General features: G+C 35.7%; 2 protein-coding genes across 18 annotated transcripts in view; one reads left to right on the forward strand and one right to left on the reverse strand.

The window, feature by feature from the left end:
- The window catches only part of PTPN22 (protein tyrosine phosphatase non-receptor type 22), a 57,878-nt gene extending 37,664 nt beyond the window's left edge, over window positions 1–20,214 (forward strand). For 2 of the 4 annotated variants that reach the window (XM_077119822.1, XM_077119825.1), the window contains 10 exons: window positions 51–874; window positions 2,389–2,472; window positions 2,628–2,758; window positions 3,809–3,836; window positions 7,496–7,534; window positions 8,316–8,399; window positions 8,638–8,750; window positions 12,573–12,603; window positions 16,594–16,671; window positions 19,313–20,213. In XM_077119822.1, coding sequence (XP_076975937.1) covers window positions 51–874; window positions 2,389–2,472; window positions 2,628–2,758; window positions 3,809–3,836; window positions 7,496–7,534; window positions 8,316–8,399; window positions 8,638–8,750; window positions 12,573–12,603; window positions 16,594–16,671; window positions 19,313–19,377 — 1,477 coding nt within the window. In that variant the 3' untranslated portion in view covers window positions 19,378–20,213. Of the gene's footprint in view, window positions 1–50; window positions 875–2,388; window positions 2,473–2,627; window positions 2,759–3,808; window positions 3,837–7,495; window positions 7,535–8,315; window positions 8,400–8,637; window positions 8,751–12,572; window positions 12,604–16,593; window positions 16,672–19,312 lie in introns of all 4 variants that reach the window. The other 2 variants (XM_077119826.1, XM_077119824.1) reach the window with 2 other exon arrangements.
- Window positions 1–24,147, reverse strand: part of DCLRE1B (DNA cross-link repair 1B) — a 139,486-nt gene that overhangs the window by 102,844 nt on the left and 12,495 nt on the right. For 11 of the 14 annotated variants that reach the window (XR_013159204.1, XM_077119840.1, XM_077119846.1 and 8 more), the window contains exon 2: window positions 19,797–19,874. The gene's annotated coding sequence lies outside the window, so the exon portion shown is untranslated. Of the gene's footprint in view, window positions 1–17,134; window positions 17,241–19,796; window positions 19,875–24,147 lie in introns of all 14 variants that reach the window. The other 3 variants (XM_077119849.1, XM_077119847.1, XM_077119850.1) reach the window with 1 other exon arrangement.

A 24,147-nucleotide genomic window follows, 5' to 3' on the forward strand; every position in this document is an offset into this window, starting at 1 on the left:
AAGAGGCCTCTTTGGAGGTACAGTGTCATTGGTCTTTCTTTTTGTTTCAGTTCCATAAAAGAAACAAGGATGATGAATCAAAGTAAACAAAGTATAAAGGTGGAAAGAGTAGAGGGTTCTTCCTTTGACTTCAAGACTTCTGAAATAAGGGAAAAGGAAGGATTTGTTTTGCATCCTCCTAAACAGAGCACTTCTTTTGACTTTTTGGAGCTAAATTGTGGTTGCAACAGAAATGCTGACAGAACTATGAAATGGGAGACAAAGGTATTTCCAATGGCTGGAGAGCCTCTTCAGAAGCATCAGAGTTTGGACTTGAGTTCCATTTTGTTTGGGGCATATCCTAATTCAAAACCTGTAAGTGCTGCAGGAAGATATTTTAATTCAAAGGGGCCAATAATCCGGACCAAATCAACTCCCTTTGAATTGTTACAGAAGAGAGAAACCAAGGAGTTGGATATCAAGGAAAATGTTTCTTATGTGGAATCTCAACCGCACAATTCTTGTTTTGTGGAGTTGCAGGCTCAAAAAGTGACACATGCTTCTTCAGCAAAACTGAATTATTCACTGCCATATGACTCTAAGCACCAAATGTGTAACGCCTCCAGTGTAAAGCAGCTTGACTCTAGTGCTTTTAGAGTAGATTCTTACATGACTTTAGTAAAAGATCCTTATTTATCACCATTGCCTCCAACTAGTGCTGCTTCCGAGATGTCTGTTGATTTACCTGAGAAGCAAGATGGATCTGTTTTTCTTTGTTCTTGGCTGCCAACATCTTCTACAACCCTCTTCTCTGATTACAATTCAAATGTTTCTTTAGCACCAAATCCTCCAACCAATTTCCATCCCCCATTGAACCAAGAGACAGCAGTAGTGGGTGAGTTATTTTTAAAAGTTATAGATCATTCTAGATTTTATTGTGTTTCTATAGAAGATTTGATTTTTCCTTCCTTTCTCTCATTTTCCTCTCCCTTCTTCTTCTTCATCCTCTTCTTCCTCCAAGACATAAATTCAGGAGTGTTTTAATGATGCGATATGTTAAGAATAGTAATCAAACATGTAATATTTCATGAAATAGGTAGCTGTGGACAGTCAGATCTGGTATAAAATCTACATCATCAGAAGTGCTTCTAAAAAAGGCAATCCTCATTCCTAGAAATGTATTTCAAAACCCCACAGCTTACATTAAATGTACAATAGCAGTTTCCAAAGAACAGCAGAAAAGATGTGATCAACAGCGCCACACAAGTTACCTAGAATTTTTGCTGTACAATCATGTGGCTATAATGAGTTGAACATACTGCTAAGTTGGAAGAGGAAATTCCTGCAGGAGCTGGAACAGGAAGGTTTCCTACCCTTTTGCAGCAATATAAATTGATGAGAATATGCACTCACTATTCTGTGTGGAATTTTTATCTTATATTCACTTTTAATTTCTACATTATTTCTTTTATAATTCTGGGTTTTTGCATTTTATGCATTTTTTTTTTTTTTTTACTAGGTGGCTTGAAAGTAGAAATGACTTTCCTATCAGAGATCTGATTATAATAGTTTGACATGGAAGAAGGTGAGGGAAAGCAAAGGGCCAGTTTAAATTTCTTAGGCATGTCATCAGATAATTTGTAAAGAACATTCTACTCAGATAGGAAGCAGGGAAAGCTTTTGTTCTATAACATCATTTATTGGACAGAGCTTCTTAATAGATGCACAGATCGTTTGTAGCTTTGTTGCGAAACTATTTTTCTGGATCTAGGAAGTTTTTTTTTATTAGATGACTTTATATACTTTGATTTTGTTTTATAATTTAAAAATATGTTCTTTTACTAGATGCCAATAACACCTTAGACTTCTCTGAGCATAAACGTCGTTAAAAACAAATCTTTATCTTCAGGGAGTGTAGCAACATTGACGTGTGCCATCTGGTGGCAGTTTCTTACAATAGCATTGTAAAACAAAATCACTTTCTGTAAAAATTATTAACATTTCTTCAGAAATATAGAAATCCTTGCGCACTATTGTTTTGTGTAGAATGAAGTAAAGATACTAAAATCCTTATGATTTTACCTACTGTGTAACTGAATCTGGCAAGTCAAGATGCTTTATAATATTTTATTGTATAATGTTTTATATTAAATTAATTGAAAATGAGTAACTTAATCAAAATAATTTGGGGCTTTTAAAAGGAGTAATAAATTTTGAAGAATAGGAAAAGCCTCCTGGGTTTGCCGTCTGAGATGAGAGAATTTATTTTGCTTTTTCTTCGAGTAAACAGGCGCCAGTTTAAATATTGTGAATGGTGCTTTAAGGAATTTAGATCAAGATTAGAATATAAGAATTTTCTTTGGATTTTCTAATGAAAAATTGTGATTATATCTCTGATATTTTGGATAGCAACTTCTCCAAGGACTGATGATGAAATCCCCCCACCACTGCCTGAACGGACACCGGAATCTTTTATTGTGGTAGAAGAAGTGGGTGAGTGCAGTTCAGTAAATGTAAAATAAAATGTGGATTAACTAGATTAACTCTCAGGTCCTTTCAGTGTTCTCTGTGCTACTGCTGAGTAACATTTGCTTTCTAAAAGAGTTAACAAGGATCCTAGGAACTGAACCGTATTTATTTTCTTCCAGGAGAATTTCCACTAAGTGTACCTAAACCCTTATCTTCAGCTGTTAAGATAAAAATTGGAACATCTCTGGAATGGAGTGGAACTTCTGAATCAAAGCTATTTGATGACTCTGTGAGACTTAGACCAAGCAAGGTCAATAATTTTTTTCTGACCCTACTCATTTGGATTCAAGAAACTATTCCTTGCAATTTTAATACCAATGATTCAATAAATATTAAGCAGATATTGCTTATAAGACAATGTACCAGAGGCTTGCCCTTGAAGAACTTTTAGTAGTATTGGTGATATAGGGTATGTACACAAGTGTTTAATTTTATCTATATTATAACAAGGCAAAAATCTTTGTCATATGACAGGTAAAAAGAGATTTGGAAGTGTGGGAGATACCTTCAGGATGAAAGTGATCAAGGAAGACTTACTGAAAGAGGAAACATTTGAACTGAGTCTTGAAGGATGGTTAAAGCAAAAATAAGAAGTGCTACATAAGTAGATAGCATGTTCACATTAGTCATTTGATAAGCTGTATCATATTAGCTTTGATAATGCATTGTGGAGAGTAATTTTTTGAATGATAATATGCATATTATTTAAGATCAACCTTTTAGAATAATATTCTGGAACACAAATCTATGCTTATAACAATCTTATGCACTTCTATATATTCTATGAATGAACGATCTTAAAATTTCAGAGGTCAGAAAGGTAATGAACTAAACAAACATTTTAAAGTACTTACAATTTCAATGCATGGCAGGCAAATATTCTCCACCTTTTTAACTACAATTTTAATGTACTAGGGTTACTATTATTTTTAGTGATATACACACATGTAATGGTTTTATCTCAACAATGATTAAGCCACTAATGCCCTTTTCAAAGTTATGAAGTAACTATTCAATTTCAATAAGTTACCTCTAATTAAATTTTCAGGGAAATGTTCTAAGTAGGAAGGAAATAACTCAAAAAGAATCAATTTACAACTAATTACCATGAGACATAAAAATCATTTTAAGAGTTAAAGATGTCATTTCATAATTCAACATATGTATGAATTAAGAAAAATAGGGTTTACATTTCTTTTATCAATGAATATTTATTTTCAAATGTGCTGTTTATTGTTTTGAATCTATATAGATTTCTAGACATATTCTTCTTTCATTTATATTTCTTTCTTTGTTTTAGAGTGTAAAAATCCGGAGTCCAAAATCAGGTAAAAAGGTTTCCTTTGGTTTTAGATAACATTTAACCCTAAGGATATTTTTTTTTGGGGGGGGGGGGGTGCATGGGCTGGAAATTTAACCTGGATCTTCTGCATGGCAGGTGAGCTTTCTACCACCAAACCACCCATGCACCCTTAACTCTAAGAATTTGTACTGTAAAAATGGTCCATTATGTTTAGGGTAATTCACCTCAGGAAACTGCATGGTTTCCATAATAGCTTCCACAATTTATTACTTTATTTCTAGTTATCCCAGGCTAGGAGTTTAGTTTTGCCAAGGGCAAGGAAAAGACAGGACTTTAGAATTCTGCTTCCTAATATATTGCCCTTTAAAAATATTCCATAAAGGAGCCATGGTAGCTCAGCAGGCAGAGTTCTCGCCTGCCATGCCAGAGACCCAGGTTCAATTCCCAGTGCCTGCCCATGCAAAAAAAAAAAAAAAATTCCACAAAAAGAATCTATTTAAGAATTTTGCAACATTTCCATTATATAGGTTTTATCATTGTTAATAATGCGATTCCAAAAAATTATTTCTGGACACTTGGATCTTTAACCTGCAGTTGCTTCTCCAGTAATTTCCTGAGCTCTGTTTGCTTTATACATTGAACAACAACAACAGTTAACGTTTATTGGCACTTATAGGTCCTTTACATATATTAAAACGTGGTTATATACCCTTAGCATATGTAGGCATATTATTCAAACACAAAATCTAACACAGAGTTTAAAAAGTTTGGGTTTTGGAGTCAGAGAGACCTGAATTCAATCCCCTAACCTATCCATTATTGTTAAAATGCATTGTTAAAAGCAAGGCAGTTAAAATGTCCAGAATAGACAGGAAGTTGATTATGGTTGCCAGGGTCTGGGGACAGGGTAAGAAGAGCAACGGGGCACGGGGTTCCTTTTGGTGTGATGAAAGTGTTCTGTACTAGATAGAGGTGATAGTTGCCCAACACTGTGGGTGTATTAAGTGTCACTAATGGTAAATTTTTATGTAGTAGGTGCTAGAAATAAATTATGGCAGAGTGCATTATACAATCCAGATAAACAGGTTCTTAATCATAATCCATTCCTGTGGTATGAACCCATTGTAAATAGGCCTTTTGATGAGGTCATTTTTAGTTAAAGTGTGGACAACTAAATCAGGATGGGTCTTGATCCTATTATTGAAGGCCTTATAGAGAAGCCATAGAGAGAAAGCTATGGAAGAAGCTGGAAATCAGCAGAAACCAGAGGAGAAAGAAGACATCACCATGTGCATTGCAATGTGACAGAAAAGCCAAGGACCAAGAATTGGCAGCAGCCAGTCCCAGAATGTTACAGTCTTCAGTGAGAAAACATTGCCTTGCTAATGCCTTGATTTTGGGCTTCTCTTAGTCTCCTAGCCTCAAAACTAGCAAATAAATTCCCATTGTTTAAGTCAACTCATTTTATGGTATATGTTTTAGCAGCTGGGAAACTAATAGTTTTCGTTTTTTGTACTGGAAAGTAGGGTGCTGCTGTTATAAATACCAGGTGGAAATGGTTTTGGAATTGGGTAATGGGTAGAGGCTGGAATTTTAAAGGCTCAAAAATGAGTGAGAGCTATAGAGAAAGTTTGTACCATCTTAGGAAATACATTATTCACCATGGACAGAATGTTGGTAGAAATATGGATTTTAATGGTATTTCTAGCGAGGCCTTAGAAGGAAATGATGAGTGTCATTAGAAATTGGAAGAAAGGTGATTCTTACAAAGTTGTAGAGAACCTGGTGAAATTGAACTCTGATGTCCAATGGCAAGCAGAAATTGCAAGCAATGAATATGGATATTTAGCTGAGAATACCAAAGTAAGTGTGGAAGGTGCAGCCTGGTTTCTCCTTGTAGCTTATAGTGAAATGAGAGAGGAAAGAGAGAAACTGCACAAGGAAACCAGCAAACAATAATTAGGAAAAGTCTCTGTCTATACAGAGAGTGCTCTGACACCAAGGCCAGAAGCAGCTCTAATAGGGACCTCTCTGAGCTTTTAGGAAGTGAATTCCCAGAGTACAGGGCTCTATGTGAAGGTTTAACTGCACAAACTTTTGCTCAAGAGAGTATGGCTGAACATGGATCCAGTCGGCCATTTCAGTGGAATTCAGGTTTGGAAATGCAATTACCCAGGAAGGATCTGTTTAATGTTCTATTGTCTTATGGGTTGGACTTTCTTGAACTGCAGACAAAGTTGACATGGTTTTCACAAAATTCATATGAGCAGAACCACTGCCAGGCTGCACTGAAAAGGACAGAGAAATGATTAAAAACTTTTCATGCAATTTAGGCTCTCACAGCTTTATTGAATAATTCATGAATTGGGCAGCATCCTACTCAGAAAGTAGAGGGAGCTCTACCAAGGGGGTGGAAAGGAGAAACTCACATAGGGCAAAAGCAGAAGGGAAGAAATGGGAAACAAGGTTTGGACTGAAAAGATCTTCTCAGGCCAAGGGCACCTAACCACCTACATATGTCAAGAGTGGGTCTTCCCTTTGGCTTGGAGGGGCTGGACCTTGCATCCCAATGTTATGGGAGACTGCGGCCACCACACTGTTTGGAGATGGTGGGCTCTGCCCCAGTGATCATGGATAGCCTGGCCACCACCCCAGTGTTGGAGTGGGTAGGTTCTGTCTTCTGGCATTTGAGTAGAGCCTAGCCATCATTTTCATGCTCTGAGAGGGAAGGGCCTACACCCTAGTGTTATGAGAGAATATGGCCACTACCTAAAAACTTGGAAGGGTTTGAGCATAAAGCTCAAACCACAGATGGTTTTCAGACTTTGAAATCTAATGAAATTTTCCCTCCTGGGTTTTGGACTTGTGACTCCTGTTTTCCTGGAGAAACTCCAGTTTCTCCCTTCTGATGTGGGACATGCCTGTCCTATCAGGTACACTGGAAGCAGATAACTTGTTTTCTAGATTTCACAGGTCCATCAGACAGAGGAATTTTGCTCCAGGACAGACCACATCCATAAATGATTTTGATGAGACTGTATTTAGTATTGTTACTGAAATGAATTAAGGCTTTGGGGACGTTGTGATGGAGTGAATGTATTTCGCATGTATGAAGAACATATCTTTTTGGGGTCCAAAAGGCACAGTGTGGCAGACTGAATTATGTACCTAGAAAAACATGTTCTTAATTTAATACATTCCTGTGTTTATGAGTCCATTGTAAATAGAACCTTTTGCTGAGGTTATTTGTAGTTAAGGGATGGACAAGTGAATGGGTCTTGATCTTATTTCTGGAGGCTTTATAAAGAAAGCTACACAGAAAAACCATAGAAGGAGCAACAGTCACTGGAACCCAGAGGAGAAAGGAGAAGACAGGAGCAACAGTCAATAGAACCCAGAGGAGAAAGGAGAAGATGTCACCATGTAACAGAAAAGCCAAGTACCAAGGATTGCTGGAAGCCAGCCCCAGAATGCTACAGTATTCAGTCAGAAAGTATCACCTTGCTGATATCTTGATTTGGGGCTTCTCCAAGCCCCAAAACCATGAGCAAATAATTTCCCATTTTAAGCTAACCCATTGTATCATATTTTCTTAGCAGCTGGGGAACTAACATGTAAGTGTTGTATTGTCCTTTCGTATGTCAATCACCATATAAGGAATAAACAAGAAAACTTTCTTTACAGACAATTCCTCTGGTACAAAAACCAAATGGCCAGTGACAGGTGAATCTCTAGCACTTAACTGCATTTTCATTTTTAAAAGGGATTAATAAAGTATGTAATTTTACTCAGCACTGTATAATGAGAAGCCTATGTAACTAGAACACCTCATAGAACCTCTGTAACTTCAGGAGCTTATAATGTGGTTAAATAGCTCTATTACTAAAAATTCTTTATATTATGGAAAATTTCAAACACACATTTAAAATCTACCATAATGGCATTTTCATAGCAACAAAATTAACAATAATTCCTTAATATTATTTAATATCTAGATTGTGTTCAATTTCCCCAATTATTTCAGAAATGTCTTTTATAGTACATTTTTTTAATCTGGATTCATAGTGTACACATTGTATTTGGCTTATATGCTTCTTCAGTCTCAATCTGTAATTGTTCTGTTCCTTTTTATATTTTCTCATGCCATTTGTTTGTTGAAGAAAGTGGGTCATTTGACCTAAAGACTGCTAGTATTCTGGATTTGACTGATTATATCCTTGTGGTCTTATTTAACATATTCCTCTATCTCCAGAATTTCCTAAAATGATAGTTAGAGCTATAAGCCTGATTAAGTTCAATTCCAATTTCTTTGGAAGAATCTTTCGTTATAACAATGAGCTACAAGTTTGTGATGAATCAAAGTCTCATTGTCTAAAGAGCTAGAAGAACAAATTTCTTGAAGCTTCAGTTATTGTTCAGATAATTTTTTATTTAGTGGTAAAGGATTCTTGAGTTACAACTTTTAATTGATGGATTTCTTTGCTTTGCTGTACTCTTCTTATAGGTCTACATTATGATCGTTCTTCATCCCCACCCCCTCCACTTCCAGAAAGAACTCTAGAGTCTTTCTTTCTTGCTGATGAATGTTGTAAGTGTAGTACTTCTTCTCAAAAAAAGTTATAAAAATTAGAATGTTAAAAGGTTAATACAATAGGAGTTAAATGGAAAATTTACAATGACTAAATAAGATATTAAAAATATATGTTAAAAAACGTTATGAGTAAAAATGTATTTAAAAGGGCTAAGAATTATTGAATATATACCTATGTATAGAAGGCTTAATAAACTATGCAACAAAATACTTTTATTTCTTATTTGTTTTTTAGGTATGCAGACCCAATCTGTAGAATCTTATTCTACTAGCAATCCTGACACAGTAGAAAATTCAACATCTTCAAAACAGACACTGACTCCTGGAAAAAGTTTCACAAAGAGTAAGGTAAAGAAGATGGGAGTTTTAGGAAATATGTCAGAGCCTTTCCATTATTACAAGTTTTCCTCTCCCATCACTGTTATGGAAAATCAGGTTAAAAATCTTCACTGATATTGATTGTTGGTCTCATGATCATCAAAGTTAATAGAAGGAAACCAAAAAAGAGAGAAAAATAAAACTTAGTTAAGGATTTGTTTCTGCCTAAGGTTGACTTATTAATTTAAAACATGCCCAATAAATAAATATTACCAGGTTGGTTTTTCCCTTGAATGAGAAAACTGATTCCAAAGTTCCATATGGGTAAAATAAGAAAAAGAATAGCCAGAAAATTGCCAGGAAAAGAAAAAGGAACAATGAAAGGGAGGTAGCCTTACCAGATATTAAAACATTGTAAACCCTCAACAATTAAAATGTTATGATACTGGTGAATGAAAAGAAATGCATATCAACAGAACAGAAATTCTAAACATAACCAAATATACATAGAAATTAAGTATGTGATGAAGCGGCATCTCAGATCAGTGGCATACAGATGGGTATTTTAATAATTTGTGTTGGATCAACTGAATAATCTCCTGGGGGAAAAAGCAATTTGGGAGCCATACCTTACACCTATACCAAGATAAAATCTAGATGGATACAATATTTAAATGTTAAAAACACATACACAAAACCAAAGAAAAACTTGGAAAGAATCCTTTATGACCTGGAGTAGGCATGATCTATATAACTATGACTCAAAACTGCAGAAGTCATAAGAAAAAGAATTATGTGAATTTATTTGAATTACTAAATAAAACAAAATTTCTCTATGGTTAAAAAAAAAACCTTAAAAATCAAAAGACCAAGAACAAATTGGAAAAAAAATATTTACAACTGCCAACACAGTTATTTTTCTAAAAAAGAACTCTCAGAAACTCTTAGAAAATAATAAACTTTAAAAATGGGCAAAATACACAATTAGATGGTTTAAAGAAAAATAAATGAACATGGTTTGGCTTTTAAGCATTTGATATATTCAATCTCACTCATAATTAAAAAAATGCAATTAAAACCACCTACTATTTTTCATGTTTCAGGTTGGCAAGTTCTAAAAGTTTGATTACACACTCTGTTAAGGAAACTATGGGGAAAGAAGTATATACTCCTCCTTTGTTGGGAATATCAAGTGGTATAACTTATATGGAGGACAATTTAGCAGTATGTACCAAAATGACAAATGCATATATCCTTTGACCCACTTCTAGGAATTTATCCTACATATAATCTTGCACATACATGAAATTACACATATACCAGGTTATTCACTGCAGCATTATTTATAAAAGCAGAAAATTGGAAGCAAAACAAATGTTGATGATTAGGGGAACTGATTAAATAAATCATAAATTGTGATACATCCATCAGTGGAATACTGTGCAATTGAAAAAAATGAGGACTCTCTTGATGTATTTATGTCATTTAACTTTTACAGGAAAATATGATATACATTTGTATTTAATTATAAATTCATAAGTATCCCTGGAAGGATATCAAAGAAACTAACGACAGTGGTTACCTACAGGGGAAGATTAAACTGGGAAGACAGGGAACAAAAATAGAAGAAATAACTCTTACTATATCCCCTTCTAGACTTTCTGATTTTTGTATTGTAAAGAAATTATCCATTTATTAGAAATTTAGATAAAAAATTTTAGAAAGAAGAAAACATTTATATTAGGTGTTAAGAAAATAGACTGTCATAAAGAACATGTAACTGTTCTTAAAAAAACTACAAGGGTACACAGGTGGTTCAGTGGGAAAATGCAGGAGACCTGGGTTCAATTCCAAGCCTATGCAACTCCCCTCCCCTCCCCAAAAAAGAGTACAGTCAATCTGGTGGAACAGAATACCCACTTAAATGACAAACAACTTGAGAATTATCAATAATAATAAAATATCATGGAACAGATTAAAACATACATGATAAAACATATGGATTAAAAATAAATAATAGGGAGAACAAATGTTAAAATAAATTTAGTAGATTGAAATGTTAGTGATCAATGAAAGGGAGGGGTAAGAGTATCGTATGTATGAATTTTTTTCTGTTTTTTTTTATTTCTATTTCTGAATTGATGCAAATGTTCTAAAAATGATCATGATGAATATACAACTATGTGATGATATTGTGAGTTATTGATTATATATCAAGAATGGAATAATCATATGGTAAGAATGTTCGTGTTTGTATGTTGTTATGTTGAATAAAAAGAAAACTGGAAAAAAAACATACATGATGAAGAAATGTGGAATAAGACGAAATTTGTGTAGGTTCCTAGAGGAAATGTTTGAGGCGCTACCATAAAGGAAGCAGAGGACATGAGTTTGTTGAAAGGAAAACAAAGAAAGTAGGATGGCTAATAGTATAGGCCATACTGCAGAGTATGATTGGCAAAAATTCTTTGCTAGAATGCAAATGGATCTGTATCACAGCTATTGCAGAAGCCATTATTGGTTCTGGAATGGTTCTGTAAATTAAAAAAAGTAGGAACTTCATTTTTCCCCTTGATATTCTGATAACACTAGTTCTAAATATTTAGTGTAATTCTTATATGGGTATGGAAAAAAGGAGAAACTTTTCACCAAATTAAAAATGGCATGATGGAAAAGCAACTTTTGTGTTTTTTCTTTTTAATTAGAGAAGTTGTAGGTTTACAGAAAAAATAATGCAGAAAACAGAGAGTTCCCACATTACCTCACTTTTCCCTATTATTAACACATTGTATTAGTGTGGTACCTTTGTTACACTGATGAAAGTATATTGCTATAATTGTACTATTAACTATAATCCATAGTTTTCATTAGAGTTCAATGTGTTGTATAGTCCTATGTTGTTGTTCTTTTTAAAATTTTTATCCTAGAAACATACATATAACCTAAAATTTCCCCCTTTAATCATATTCAAATATATAATTCAGTGCTGTTAATTATATTCACAATGCTATGCTACCATCAACACCATTCATTACTAAAACTTTCCCAACATCTCAAAGTGAAACCATACCAATTAGACATTAACTCCTCTCCCCATCACAACCCTGGCCCTTGATAACCTGTATTCTCGTTTATGACTCTATGAATTTGCTTATTCAAATGATTTCCTATCAGTGAGATCATACCATAGTTGTCCTTCTGTGTCTCAATTATTTCTCTCATTATGATGTCTTCTAGGTTCATCCACATTGTCACATGTATGAGAACTTGATTTCTTTTTCCAGTTGAACTATATCCCATTGTGTGTATATACCATATTTTGTTTATCCCTTCATCAGTTGATGGACATTTGGGTTGCTTCCATCTTTGGGGAATTATGAGTAATGCTGCTATGAACATCAGTGTGAAAATATCTGTCAGAGTTCCTGCTTTCAATCCTTTTGGGTATATACCTAGAAATGGGATTGCGGGGTCACACAGTAATTCTATATTTAAGTTTCTGAGGAACTGACAAGCTGTTTTACACAGTAGCTGTACCATTTTACATTACCACCAACAATGAACAAGTGTTCCTATTTCTCCACATCCTCTCCAATGCTTTTTATTCTCCTTTACTTTTTTAACCTAAATAATGGCAACACTAGTGGGTGTAAAATGGTATCTCATTGTGGTTTTGATATGCATTTCCCTAATGGCTAATGATGTTTGGCATCTTTTTGAGTGTCATTTGTACATTTTTATGGCTACTTTTTAGGAAGTTAATGCTTTTGGCTAAAGTCTATTCCCATTTGATTAAAGTATTTTGGATTTCACAAGAAAAAGTTAACAATTTCCTTTTCTTTGTTTTCGTAGAGTTTGAAAATTTTGCAGAATATGAAAAAGAGTAAGTTTCTTTACACTTATTTTTAGGATCTATATGCCACTTTCACAATTTACATGATTTTTTTTTCTTATATAACCACCCTGTGAAATATCAACAGTGTTATTCCTAAACAGACCCTCCCTAGGGTGCTATGAATCAACATTCACACTCAAGTCTTGTACTTTGCTGGATTCTACAATGCTAATATTGGGTAGGGAGTAAGAGGAGGGAAAATTTCTTGTTTAATAGACAGGAATAATAATTAGTATGATGTTTGGCAATTTCTACCCATCCTAAGATACTGTTTTACAGGCATGGTATTTATGTTACCCAGCAGTCTAACTGCAGATGAATTTTCTTTGAACAGTCACAGCAAAGCATACTGTGAAACAAATGTGTTGATTTTATGAAATAAGCATTGACACGTTTCAATTTTTACCAAGTATTACCAGCAATAAAAATCTGTTGCTTACTATTTTTGCTATATTTTAATGAAAATAAACTTCACGGACTCCTCAACTATGGAAAATTGATTACCTTAGAAATACAACTACAAAGTATATAAAACCTGAAAATACAGTTTTCATAAATTTGATTCATTTAGTTGATCATGAAGGAGTCATGAGGTATTTGGTATTATACTGGTGTGATAGGGGCAAAAAGTACTGAAAAAACTAGATTTAGGGTATAGTCTAAATAAGAAGGTTTATAGCTGAATTTTAATCTTTTCTTCTGGATTTTCATTCTCTCTCTTTATCCATAAACTCCAGATTCTTGAGCTACTCTACTATCATTGCTATCACATCAGATCTCTGAAATGAAATGATTCCTCACTATGATGGCTAAAGTATTGTTGGAAAATATACCCTTTCCCCTAAGGTCAGTCAAAAGAGAATTTTAAAAATTCAAAGGGAAATTATAGTAGGAAACAGTAAATAAAACAGCCAGAGGCAAAGAAATGAGTTACTTGAACAGCCAGCCAAAGATTGGTTTGACCAGTTTAGCTTATGAAACACTCAGCTCTCTTTCTGTGGCTGTAACCCTTCCAGGGGATATGGAAAAAATTAAAAAACAGAAAATTTAGGTAGATTTGGGTTGTCACAGCTTTAAAATATGGTGAGACTTTCAGAGACTCCCAGTCTCTGAAAAGAGAGAAGAGCACTCCAGATACAGGAATCAACATATACAAAAGTTCTCAGGTATGAAAGAGTTTGGTATGTTGTAGGAACTCAGAGGAAGTCAACATATCTGCAGGGTGCTAAATAAAGTGAAGAGAGGAGAGGTAAGAGCCCAGGTTATTCTCTGGATCTATGCTGTGCTCTTTCTCTTTTTCTCAGCTGCCTGGATCTTCTGATCTTTGCGCTCAAATGAAGAACAATATCTGGTCCCGAAAACTGATCTTGGGACTTTAGGCTGATCTGCCTGTACTTGTATATATGTCTTCTATCTCTTCTAGATGGTTTGTGACTCAATAATTCTATACATTCTCCCTTTAGCCTGGTCTGTGGTCTCCTACTTTTAATAAAATTAGAATACATCATCTGTTATTTTAAGCTAGCATCTAGATTTAATGCCTGTCTTTCATTCACCAATCCATTCATTTTTCATTCACTATTCACTGATTGTCTTTTATGTGCCAGACATTCTGCAAGGCATTGGGTATATGTTGGTGAACTGAACAGATATAGGCCCTGCCACAGTGGAGCTTAAGTCTAGTGAGGAATTTAGACCTTAAGCAAGTAAATTCACAAATACATACATAATAACACATTGTGATAAATACTATGAAGGAAACCAAGAAGGTAATTATGAGAGAGAATAACAAAGAGGACCCACTTTAGAATGAGTTGTCCAGAAAGCCTTCTCTAAGGAAGTGGCAATTAAAATGTGAGACATAAAGGAGGAGCCAGACAGGTGAAAAGAGAGAAGAGCACTCCAGATACAGGAATCAACATATACAAAAGCTCTCAGGTATGAAAGAGTTTGGTATGTTGTAGGAACTCAGAGGAAGTCAACATATCTGCAGGGTACTAAATAAAGTGAAGAGAGGAGTAAGGTTAGGTTGGAAATGTAGCAGGGAGGGAAGAGTTAGATCCTTAAGGGTCAAATTGTAGTTTAGAGTTTATCTTAATTGCAACAGGAAGCCATAGAAGGGTTTAAGCAGAGATGCTATATGACCTGTTTCTTAAAAACATTGTTCTGGGTGCTATGTGGAGAACGAATTATAGAGTGATAAGAGTGGAAGCTGTCAGCCATAATGTCTGAATCCAACTTTTGGAAGTTGCTCAGAACTCCTTCACTTGCAAGTGACAAAAACCTCACCTTAAGCCCCGGTTTAAGCAGAAAAGAGTTTACTGCCTTACAACCAAGGATTCAAGCAATGTAATTAGGACCTAATCTCTTATTCCTCATCTCTTAGGCTTTGTTTCACTCTGAGTTAGCTTATTCATAGCCAGGGCTTTTATAAAATTTCAGGCTTACAATGGGAAAGAAAATACCTCTTTCCTGGTTATTCTATCAGAAATCCTATGACTATGGTTGCCTGCGCCTGACTGTCTTAGTTTGGTTCATTTGCCATCTCTGAATCAATTATTGCTAATGTATTCAATGCTCTGATTAAGTCAGGACAGTGTCATACCTAATATTTAACAAGTATTACTCGTGGACATCAACCAATCAGAAATGAGGTCAGCCCTAAACAGATGAGATGACCATGCCAATGTCATAGTTCTTTGATCTAAGGATGGAATTAGCTTTACTAGAAGCGTGGAAACTTAGAATTGGGGAGGGGTGGTTTCCAGGAGGAAAATTCAAGTTCTATTATCAAAAGAAGGGGGAATCGATGCTGGGCAAGCAGCATAAAAATAAGACAAACCAATATGTAAAACAGAAATCACCCTGACATATGTGTGAAAAACCTTTACCTCCTTTAGTACAAACACAATATTCCATTTTGGGACAATTGTTTTCTTTCTAAGGGATATATACAACTCTCTGCAGTATAGAGAAAAATTGATGATTCACTTATACCCACTTTTTATTCATGTCTGTATCTTCAGTGCCTAACCCTATGCTTGGCACAAAGTAAGTATTCAATAAATATATTTTTTATTTGAATCTGATTGAGATTCACTATGTAAAGTAGTGGTTCATTACTCAATTACCTACAGGAAGAGAGAAGAGTGAATTTCTAAAATTCTACCATTATGTGTGTGTGGTTATGTATACAACAACACGCTGCATCACATACAAACACATATATGCAGCCCTCATACTTTATTCTGAAAACATGATAATAATAATAATTTCCTTCTATTTATGTGCTGTTTCTTAGAAAGTTTATACAAACTGGAAATTTTCTTTTTTTCACTGCTAGATCATGCTTGTGTAAAATACGGCTAAGTATTCACAGGATTGTTTTCAAAATGGGACAGAAACTGGCGCGAGTATTTTAAGGGGTTGGGAAGAGGGATATATTTTTATTCTTAACAATACATGGTTAAAATAGCAAAACAAAGCAACAGAACAATGTTTTTGGGAGTTTGGAATTATCTATAATGGGGAAAATGTGGGCTGGAGAGTAGAGGATAGTGTAAGGAAAGTCATAGGTTGCCCATAGATGAATTAAGAAAAAATGGTTTAAGAGTACTGACTGGTCAGAGTGAAAAATAAGATGAAGTCCAAGCCAAAATGTGAATCCTAAAGTTCATGATATAATAGCTCTTATTCATGAATCCTTTGGCAATTCTATTGGGTACTGGGCTTTACTATACAATCTGTTTGCAAAGAAAATAAACCATTAAATCACACATACACATATGAGATTATAGTTTCAATCCATCTGTAAGCACCTATATTTTGTTATATTTGATAATGATTTAATTTGGAAGTATTAATTACTCTGGAGGAAATATTTAATCTCGATAATTATGCGATCTGATAAACAGTAATCTGAATCTGTCTTCATTCTTTTCCTGAAGTTTATTTTTCATTTGATTCATTTGATTCTAGGTATCTGGAATTCTTCCCCACCAAGCAAACCTGCAGAATCCATTAAGTCAAATAACTCCAGCTCCATTCTGAATTTTGGTATGTGTGCAATTTTCCAGCACAGTTAAAAAAAAAGTTTGTCTAAATTATTCATTTACAGTATAGGAGATACAACTTTAAACATGATATAAAGTCGCATGTACAGGTCCTTATAATTATATTCTTTCCATGTAACTTATTTTTATTCCTTTGATCTCTTAACTACCTGTTAACGTCTAATGTAGGATTGAATTGCTTAATGTATATGGAAAATAAAGCTGGGTTACCCTATCTCCTATAACTCACCAATAAAAGCTAAAGCACCATTCTGACAGTTTAAAGGAGTTGCTCACCCAATTATTAAGCTTTAAACTTAAACTGATGCTTTTATATTATTTTAAGCATTCTATTATTCTGATATATATTCATGATACTATTTAATATACTACTAGGTACTATAATTTAGTTTAAGAAGTGTAGCAATTAATCTATGATTTTACTACTACTAATTATTATTACTAACCAAAAAGCAGATCCCCTGAAAGGTGTGGACCACAACTTGGGTTCTGCTGCTGGGATGCCCCTATTTGTATAGTCACAATTGGGTTGTTGCCACATCCAGGGTGCAGCTGGTAGGAAGATAAAAGAAAAACATGAGGCAGTATGGCCTCTTTCTCTTCCTCCTCTGTTTTTAACGAATTGGCCTGGAAGAGGCATGGTTGCTCAAATTCCCTTGAAAAGAACAGACACGTGGCTGTATCTAATTTGTAAGGGAGACTGGGAAATGTAATATTGCAGTTGCCCAGTTTCAATTCTATTCCTCAGGAGGGAAGCAAGGCAAGATTTTAGAGGACAGGTAAGCCACATCTGAGTTCAAGTGTCTTACCTCACCTCGTAATTCTTATGAAATAATTTAGTTCACAAAATTCATAAAGAAATTGAATAACCTCTGAAGAGCACCCAACTTTGCCTGGAACACAAATGTTCCATGCTTCCTATTCAATAAATCAGTAAAACCACTTGAGGAATGAATGGCCCACTAACTTTAAAACAGATTCTGAAATCTAATATTAGAATAAAATATTGAGAGAGCTGTTTCTATGTTGCTTCTTTTCAGATAGACCTAGATTTGAACATTTTACTAACTTAAAAGAGCAGCACAATTTTTTTTCATTGGCTCCTTTTAATAAAGTAAGTAATAGAACTTGTAAAGATATGTTACTCAAAATTTTTAATTTTGGGGTGGCCATGGTGGCTCAGCAGGCGGCGTTCTCGCCTGCCATGCCGGAGACCCAGGTTCGATTCCTGGTGCCTGCCCAAGCAAAAAAAAAAAAAAAAAAAATTTACTTTTGAATGAAAAAGAATTGTGATTATTAATAAGCATTTTAATTTTCCCTGAATTAGCACACATGCAAAAAAAAAAAAGGTAGCTTACTGCTGTTCTAAACTATTGATAATTGAAACGAAAGAGACTCAATGTACGCATCCTCAAATTTCACATACTCAGTACTTGTATATGTCCTTATTTCTATTCCCAGCTCACCTTGGTTATAATCAAGTCATCTGGACAGATGGGATAATTTTGTGACTACTTTGTGAAACTATTTAACCTGAAATATTTTTCCTTGTATCTTCTTTCTTATTACTCAGAGAAGGTAAAATTTACACGGACCAGGCAGTGCTCCCCACCCTAAATTGTTTACTACCACCATTAATAAATTTAACTTTAGTGGGTTTCTTTTACCTTCTTTTCTTTTCCCCTTCCTTACTTTCCTTCTCTTCCAGTTCTGGTATAGCTTTTTGTAGGTTCAGATTTAAACAACTGAGTAGTAACTATGTGCCAAGCATTGTGCCGAATGCTCATTTGATTCTTACATCAATTCTGTAAGGCAGATAACACCCACATTTTGTGACGTGATAAAATTAAAGGCTTAGGAGCATCTTTGTGTTTTCCATTTTCTGTTCTCCCTTTGTGTTTCATAACTTTCTTTGCTCAATTTGAGCCCCTAAAGTTGCTAAGTATAAGAGTAACTTGGAAATATACTTCCATCATAAAAGATCATATATTGCTGAAATGATAAAGAACCAATTTTGTCAGTATGAAAATCTTTTAAAAGACCCAGAAATAGCCTTCATAGGTTGTGGAAAATTTCCTCATTTTCCTTCCTTGGGGGCAGAGGAGGGGGAAATAAAAAATTGAAGGCGAGATGCAAAAATGATTAACTACTTAGAGTTTTTCTATGTTTTTCAAACACAATTTCTTAGTAAATTAGGGACTTTCTGGGCTAAACTTGAGGGATAGCTGTATTTATTTAACACAATAATTTTATAAAATAATGCTGCTTATTTTCCTGAAATTGATACTTTCTGGTTCTATTTTTTTTGATGGGTGGGTGATGGGTGGAAAGACAAAGATATTATCAAAGGCTAGCATAACCAGGGTTCTTCATCTGTTTATTACTATTATTAAATGTAGAAGTATTCTACAAATTTAAAATGTTTACTAATGTTTTATTGTTTATCATTTAAGCTTTAAATGAATTAGTATAATGTCTTTATAATCTATTACATTTATGAAAGATGTTTCCTAATCTTTTGAAAACTCCATGTTTGCATATACTACAATACTCTCTAAAACTTAAGTATTCATTTCTGTATAAACAGCTTTTCTCGTTTCATTCAATTTTATTTTTATTTCCAGGTTTTGCAAATCGATTTTCAAAACCCAAAGGACCAAGGAACCCACCACCTACTTGGAATATTTAATACAATTTTTGATTTACATGAATAATTACAAGTTATCTGCAAATAAAACTACTAGAATACTGCTAGCTAAAATAAATGTATGCTATATTTATAATATCAACAGTAAAAATATACTAATGTGTTGAATACTTTTAAAAGAAGAGCAATATGCAAATAAATGCCAGAAATTTTCATCTCATTTGCATTGGGTTAGATATTGCAAGTAAAAATTTGTTATTTGTGCCTTTGTAGAAAGTACTTTATGAGAAACACGCACTGTTTTAGAATGGATTTATTTTTCACTTTTGGAAAAAAGTTTTTTTTTCTATTTCACTTTTCTACATAAGCATAAAATTTTAAAGTTTTGGAAGCATTGGATCTCAAGTATTACATTTCTACATTGTCAGAATTGACTATAAAAAGTCTTTTAAAAATCTTACCTTGCTGCTGTGACAATGACTATTCCTGGGAGTTATTTTTGCCTAAATGGAGTCCACTTTGTGCATTATTTTCAAATGCTGTGGGAAATTAGAAGAAAGAAAAGAAGTTATATTTAAGAGAATAAAATATGCAAACATTACGGTAATAATTTGTATTTGGATATAGCAACTAACCATAAAATGTTCTTAAGCAAATATAGCAGTAATCATTTTTTAAATTTGGATATAGCAACTAACCATAAAAGGTTCTTAAACTACATTCCTGGTAAGGTTTAACCAAAGTTATGAATAACCAATTCTAGAAGAGTAACCAATGAAATTGTTATCTTTTGGTAGCATTTCTTCATTTGAAAGTCCTATATAAACATACGCAATTTATATCCCACCAATTAGAGGAACTGCCAATTAAAAAATAAATTTCTATATGAATATGGATCTGCCTTATCTTGAAAAAATCTGATACTTCAAATGTAATATCATATAGCAGATAAGTTAGTGGGTAATTATGCTTCAAATAATTCACTTGACTTCCCCTAATGATTTAATACATTTTTAATAAAAAAATATATTTATATTAAGTCAGATGTAAAAGGACAGATACTATATGATTTTGCTATTATAACTCTGGTAAAGGTAATCAAAGAGGTTACAATGTAGAATACAGCAGACCTAGAGGTACACAAAGGCTAGAGATGGGGGAAAGGCTACCCAATGAGGCTGAACTTAATGCAAGGGAATGGACAGAAGTAATGGTAACTAATTAGTGGGATTACAAGTAACATTGCCATATTGAGGTGGCTATGATTGAAAGGAAATGTATAGTGCCATGTAGCCCACTGATAAAATCTACAATTATAAATAAGTTCTCACATTAACTATTTCAAAGGGTTGATATTGCACAAAGAGTCAACAGTAAAGAGCTACAGGCAGAAAACTAAAAATGCACGTTATGGCCAATAATTATCAGGAAGACAACAACAGTACCACACTACTACTAGGAGCAACTAATTGATGGTGGGGGGGAGGAGGGACAAGTGATAAGGGGTAGTGTTGATTTGATATTTGGTGATACTGTCTTTGTCAGTTCTTTGTTGCTATGGACCAAAACAACTTTTCTAAAATTGAGAATGGTGCACAATGAAGTTAGGATACTATAAGACTTGGTTTGTTTATTTTGGACATTATCCATAGTGTGCAATGGAGGGAAGGAGTTGAAGAGTACAAAGACTGAAGCAGAATGGCGCACTGTGATATATTTATATGATGGAATAATGGTGCGGCTACAAAATTCATTGCGAGAGGCACGCAATGAATTGAATAAACCTTGGGGACAATGTATTATGCAAAATTAGCCAGGAATTAAAGAACAAATATGGTAAGGTCTCTTTCAGAAAATATAAGAAAATGGGAGCCTAGATCGTAAGACTTTATAGTAGCCACACTTAGTTCGAAGTTGTAAGTATATTTCTAGATTCTGAGACACTGAGCTAGATGTGTATCAGATGGTATTTCCCTGGAACTGTGAGTAACTTTGTGACACCTAAGACCCAGAAATGGAGTGCTGCAGCCCTGAAAGATGGCATAGCCCTATACAATAACAGTTAAAGTTCGTGAAGGAGCGATCAGGCCTTAATTAGAGGTAAAAACCAGGCCAATCTGGCTGGGACTAAGGTAAATCAGAATACAGGGTAAAAGATGATAGCCTAGGCAGAGAGGTTTATTATGTCTAGAACCTAAATTTTCTGTAACACCCAATTTACATCAACCTGTCTGGATAGCTCTTTTTTTTGGTATTTTAATTGACAAATCATTACACACATACAGTCCATATATATTACACAATCAGTGGCTCACAGTATCATCTCATAGTTGTGTATTTGGCATCATTTTTAGAACATTTACATCATTCCTGAAAAAGAAAAAAGTGATACATCCCATATCCCTTTACCCTTCCTCTCATTGACCAACAGTATTTCAATCTACCCAATTCATTTTACCCTATATCCCCCTATTATTCATTTTTCATCCAGATTTTTTTACTCATCTGTCCATACCCTGGATAGAAGGAGGATCAGACACAAGGTTTTCACGATCACAGAGTCACATTATAAAAGTTAGATCATTATACAATCGTCTTCAAGAATCAAGACTACTGGAATACAGCTCGACAGTTTCAGGTATTTCTCTCCAGCCACTCCAATACACCATAAACTAAAAAGGGGTAGCTATATAATGCATAAGAATAATCTCCAGGATAATCTGTCTAATCTGTTTGAAATCTCTCAGACACTGAAACTTTGTCTCATTTCTCTCTTCTTCCTTTTGGTCAAGAAAGCTTTCTCATTCCCTTGATGCTGGGTCCCAGATCATCCTGGGATTTCTGTCCCAAGTTGCCAGGGAGATTTACGCCCCTTGGAGTCATGTCCCACATAGTAGGAGAAGGCAGTGAGTTCACCTGCCGAGTTGGCTTAGAGAGAGAGGCCAAACTGAGCAACAAAAGAGGTTCTCTGGTGGTGACTTAGTCCTACTTTTAAGTAGGCTTAGCCTATTTCCAAGATGGAGGACTCAGCCTATTGATTTGGTTGTCCCCACTGCTTGAGAGAATATCAGGAATACTCCAAACGGGAAAGTTAAATATTTCCTCCTTTATCCCCAGTTCCCCAAGGAGACTTTGCCAACACTTCTTCATTCACTGCCCAGATTACTCTGGGATATATTGGGGTATCACACTAACCTAGACAAATCAACAAGATATCACGCCCTATTCAAGATTCCACGTACTTATGGTGTTCAACTAAACTGGCCATACAAGTTAAATTAGGTAATGCATGGGTAGCTCATTTAAACAGTCCAAGCTCCTGGAGACCAGGAAAGGAACGAGGTCTTTAATTCTCTCTAGCTTAATGTAATACCATACATCTTAGACTATGGTAGGCTGATAATTAAAAGTATTGGTAGAGAGACTTCCGGAGAAGATGGCAGCTTAGTAAGGTGCGCGTCTTAGTTCCTCCTCCAGAACAACTACTAAATAACTAGAAACAGTACAGAGCAGCTCCCAGAGCCACGACAGAGACCAAACATACAGTGTACCCCGATCTGGACCGGCTGGACCAGCTAAGAGACTCCGCTGCGGTGAGGTCCTTGAGCGGCGCGCGCTTCCCCGGGTCACGGCGGCTGGCGGCCGGAGCCCCTCCCTCCCTCCTTCCCGGGCCGACTGGGAGCTTCGGATCAGTAGTTCCCCAAGCCACGGCGGCTGGCGGCCCTCCCCCACGCGCAGCTTCCCAGGCCGGCTGGGAGCCTCGGATCAGCGGTTCCCCAAGCCGCGGCAGCCGGCAACCGGCACCCCTCCCACATGCGGCTTCCCGGGCCATCTGGGAGCCTTGGATCAGCGGTTCCCCAAGCCGCGGTGGCCGGTGACCGGAGCCCTCCCACACATGTGGCTTCCCGGGCCGGCTGGGAGCCTTGGATCAGCAGTTCCCCAAGCTGCGGCGGCCAGCGCCTCTCCCCCACAGGCAACTTCCCAGAGGGAAAGGAAAGAGTCTCCAACAGTAGTAGAGACTGAGCCCAACCTAACACCAATAGTGGCATTAATGAACAACTTCTGACTACTAAAAATAGGCCCTCAGCTCAGGTGAAACTGATCAAGGCAGAAGTCGCCTATTGGGCTAACTGAAAAAGAGGAAAGGGGGCGAAACAGAGCCTTCTGTGGCTGTTTCTACGGAGGCTTGGTTGCCTCTGGGCTCAGCACTGGGATTACACAGGTTGCAACTGCCCCAAACGCAGAAACAGGGTGCTTTCAGGGCTCTCTACCACCTGAACCTTCCCCGTGGGAGGGGTGAAATGCAACTCAGGTGGAATCCCTCTCTCAAGGAATTCAGATCCCAGGACTTCACAATTTGAAGCCATTAAAACCAAACTACAACCTTTCCTCTGTCTCCACCACACACCCAGCAGCAAGAGTCTTCCAAAGTTAAAGGAGCCACAACATCTTTTGCTGGGGGGACCTGCAGACAGACAAGCACCACATACTGGGCAGGATAAGAAAAACAGAGCCCAGAGACTTCACAGGAAAGTCCTTCAACCTGCTGGGTCCCACACTCAGGGAAATCTGATTAAATGCCCAGACACGGGCAAAAAATAACAAATCACACCAGGAAAACTGAAGATATGGCCCAGTCAAAGGAACAAACCAATAGTTCAAATGAGATACAGGAGCTGAAACAACTAATGCTGAATATACGAACAGAAATGGAAAACCTCTTCAAAAACCAAATCAATAAATTGAGGGAGGACATGAAGAAGGCATGGGATGAACAAAAAGAAGAAATGGAAAGTCTGAAAAAACAAATCA

Source organism: Tamandua tetradactyla, chromosome 11 (genome assembly GCF_023851605.1).
Source record: "Tamandua tetradactyla isolate mTamTet1 chromosome 11, mTamTet1.pri, whole genome shotgun sequence".
In the NCBI taxonomy this organism is placed as follows: Eukaryota; Metazoa; Chordata; class Mammalia; order Pilosa; family Myrmecophagidae; genus Tamandua; species Tamandua tetradactyla.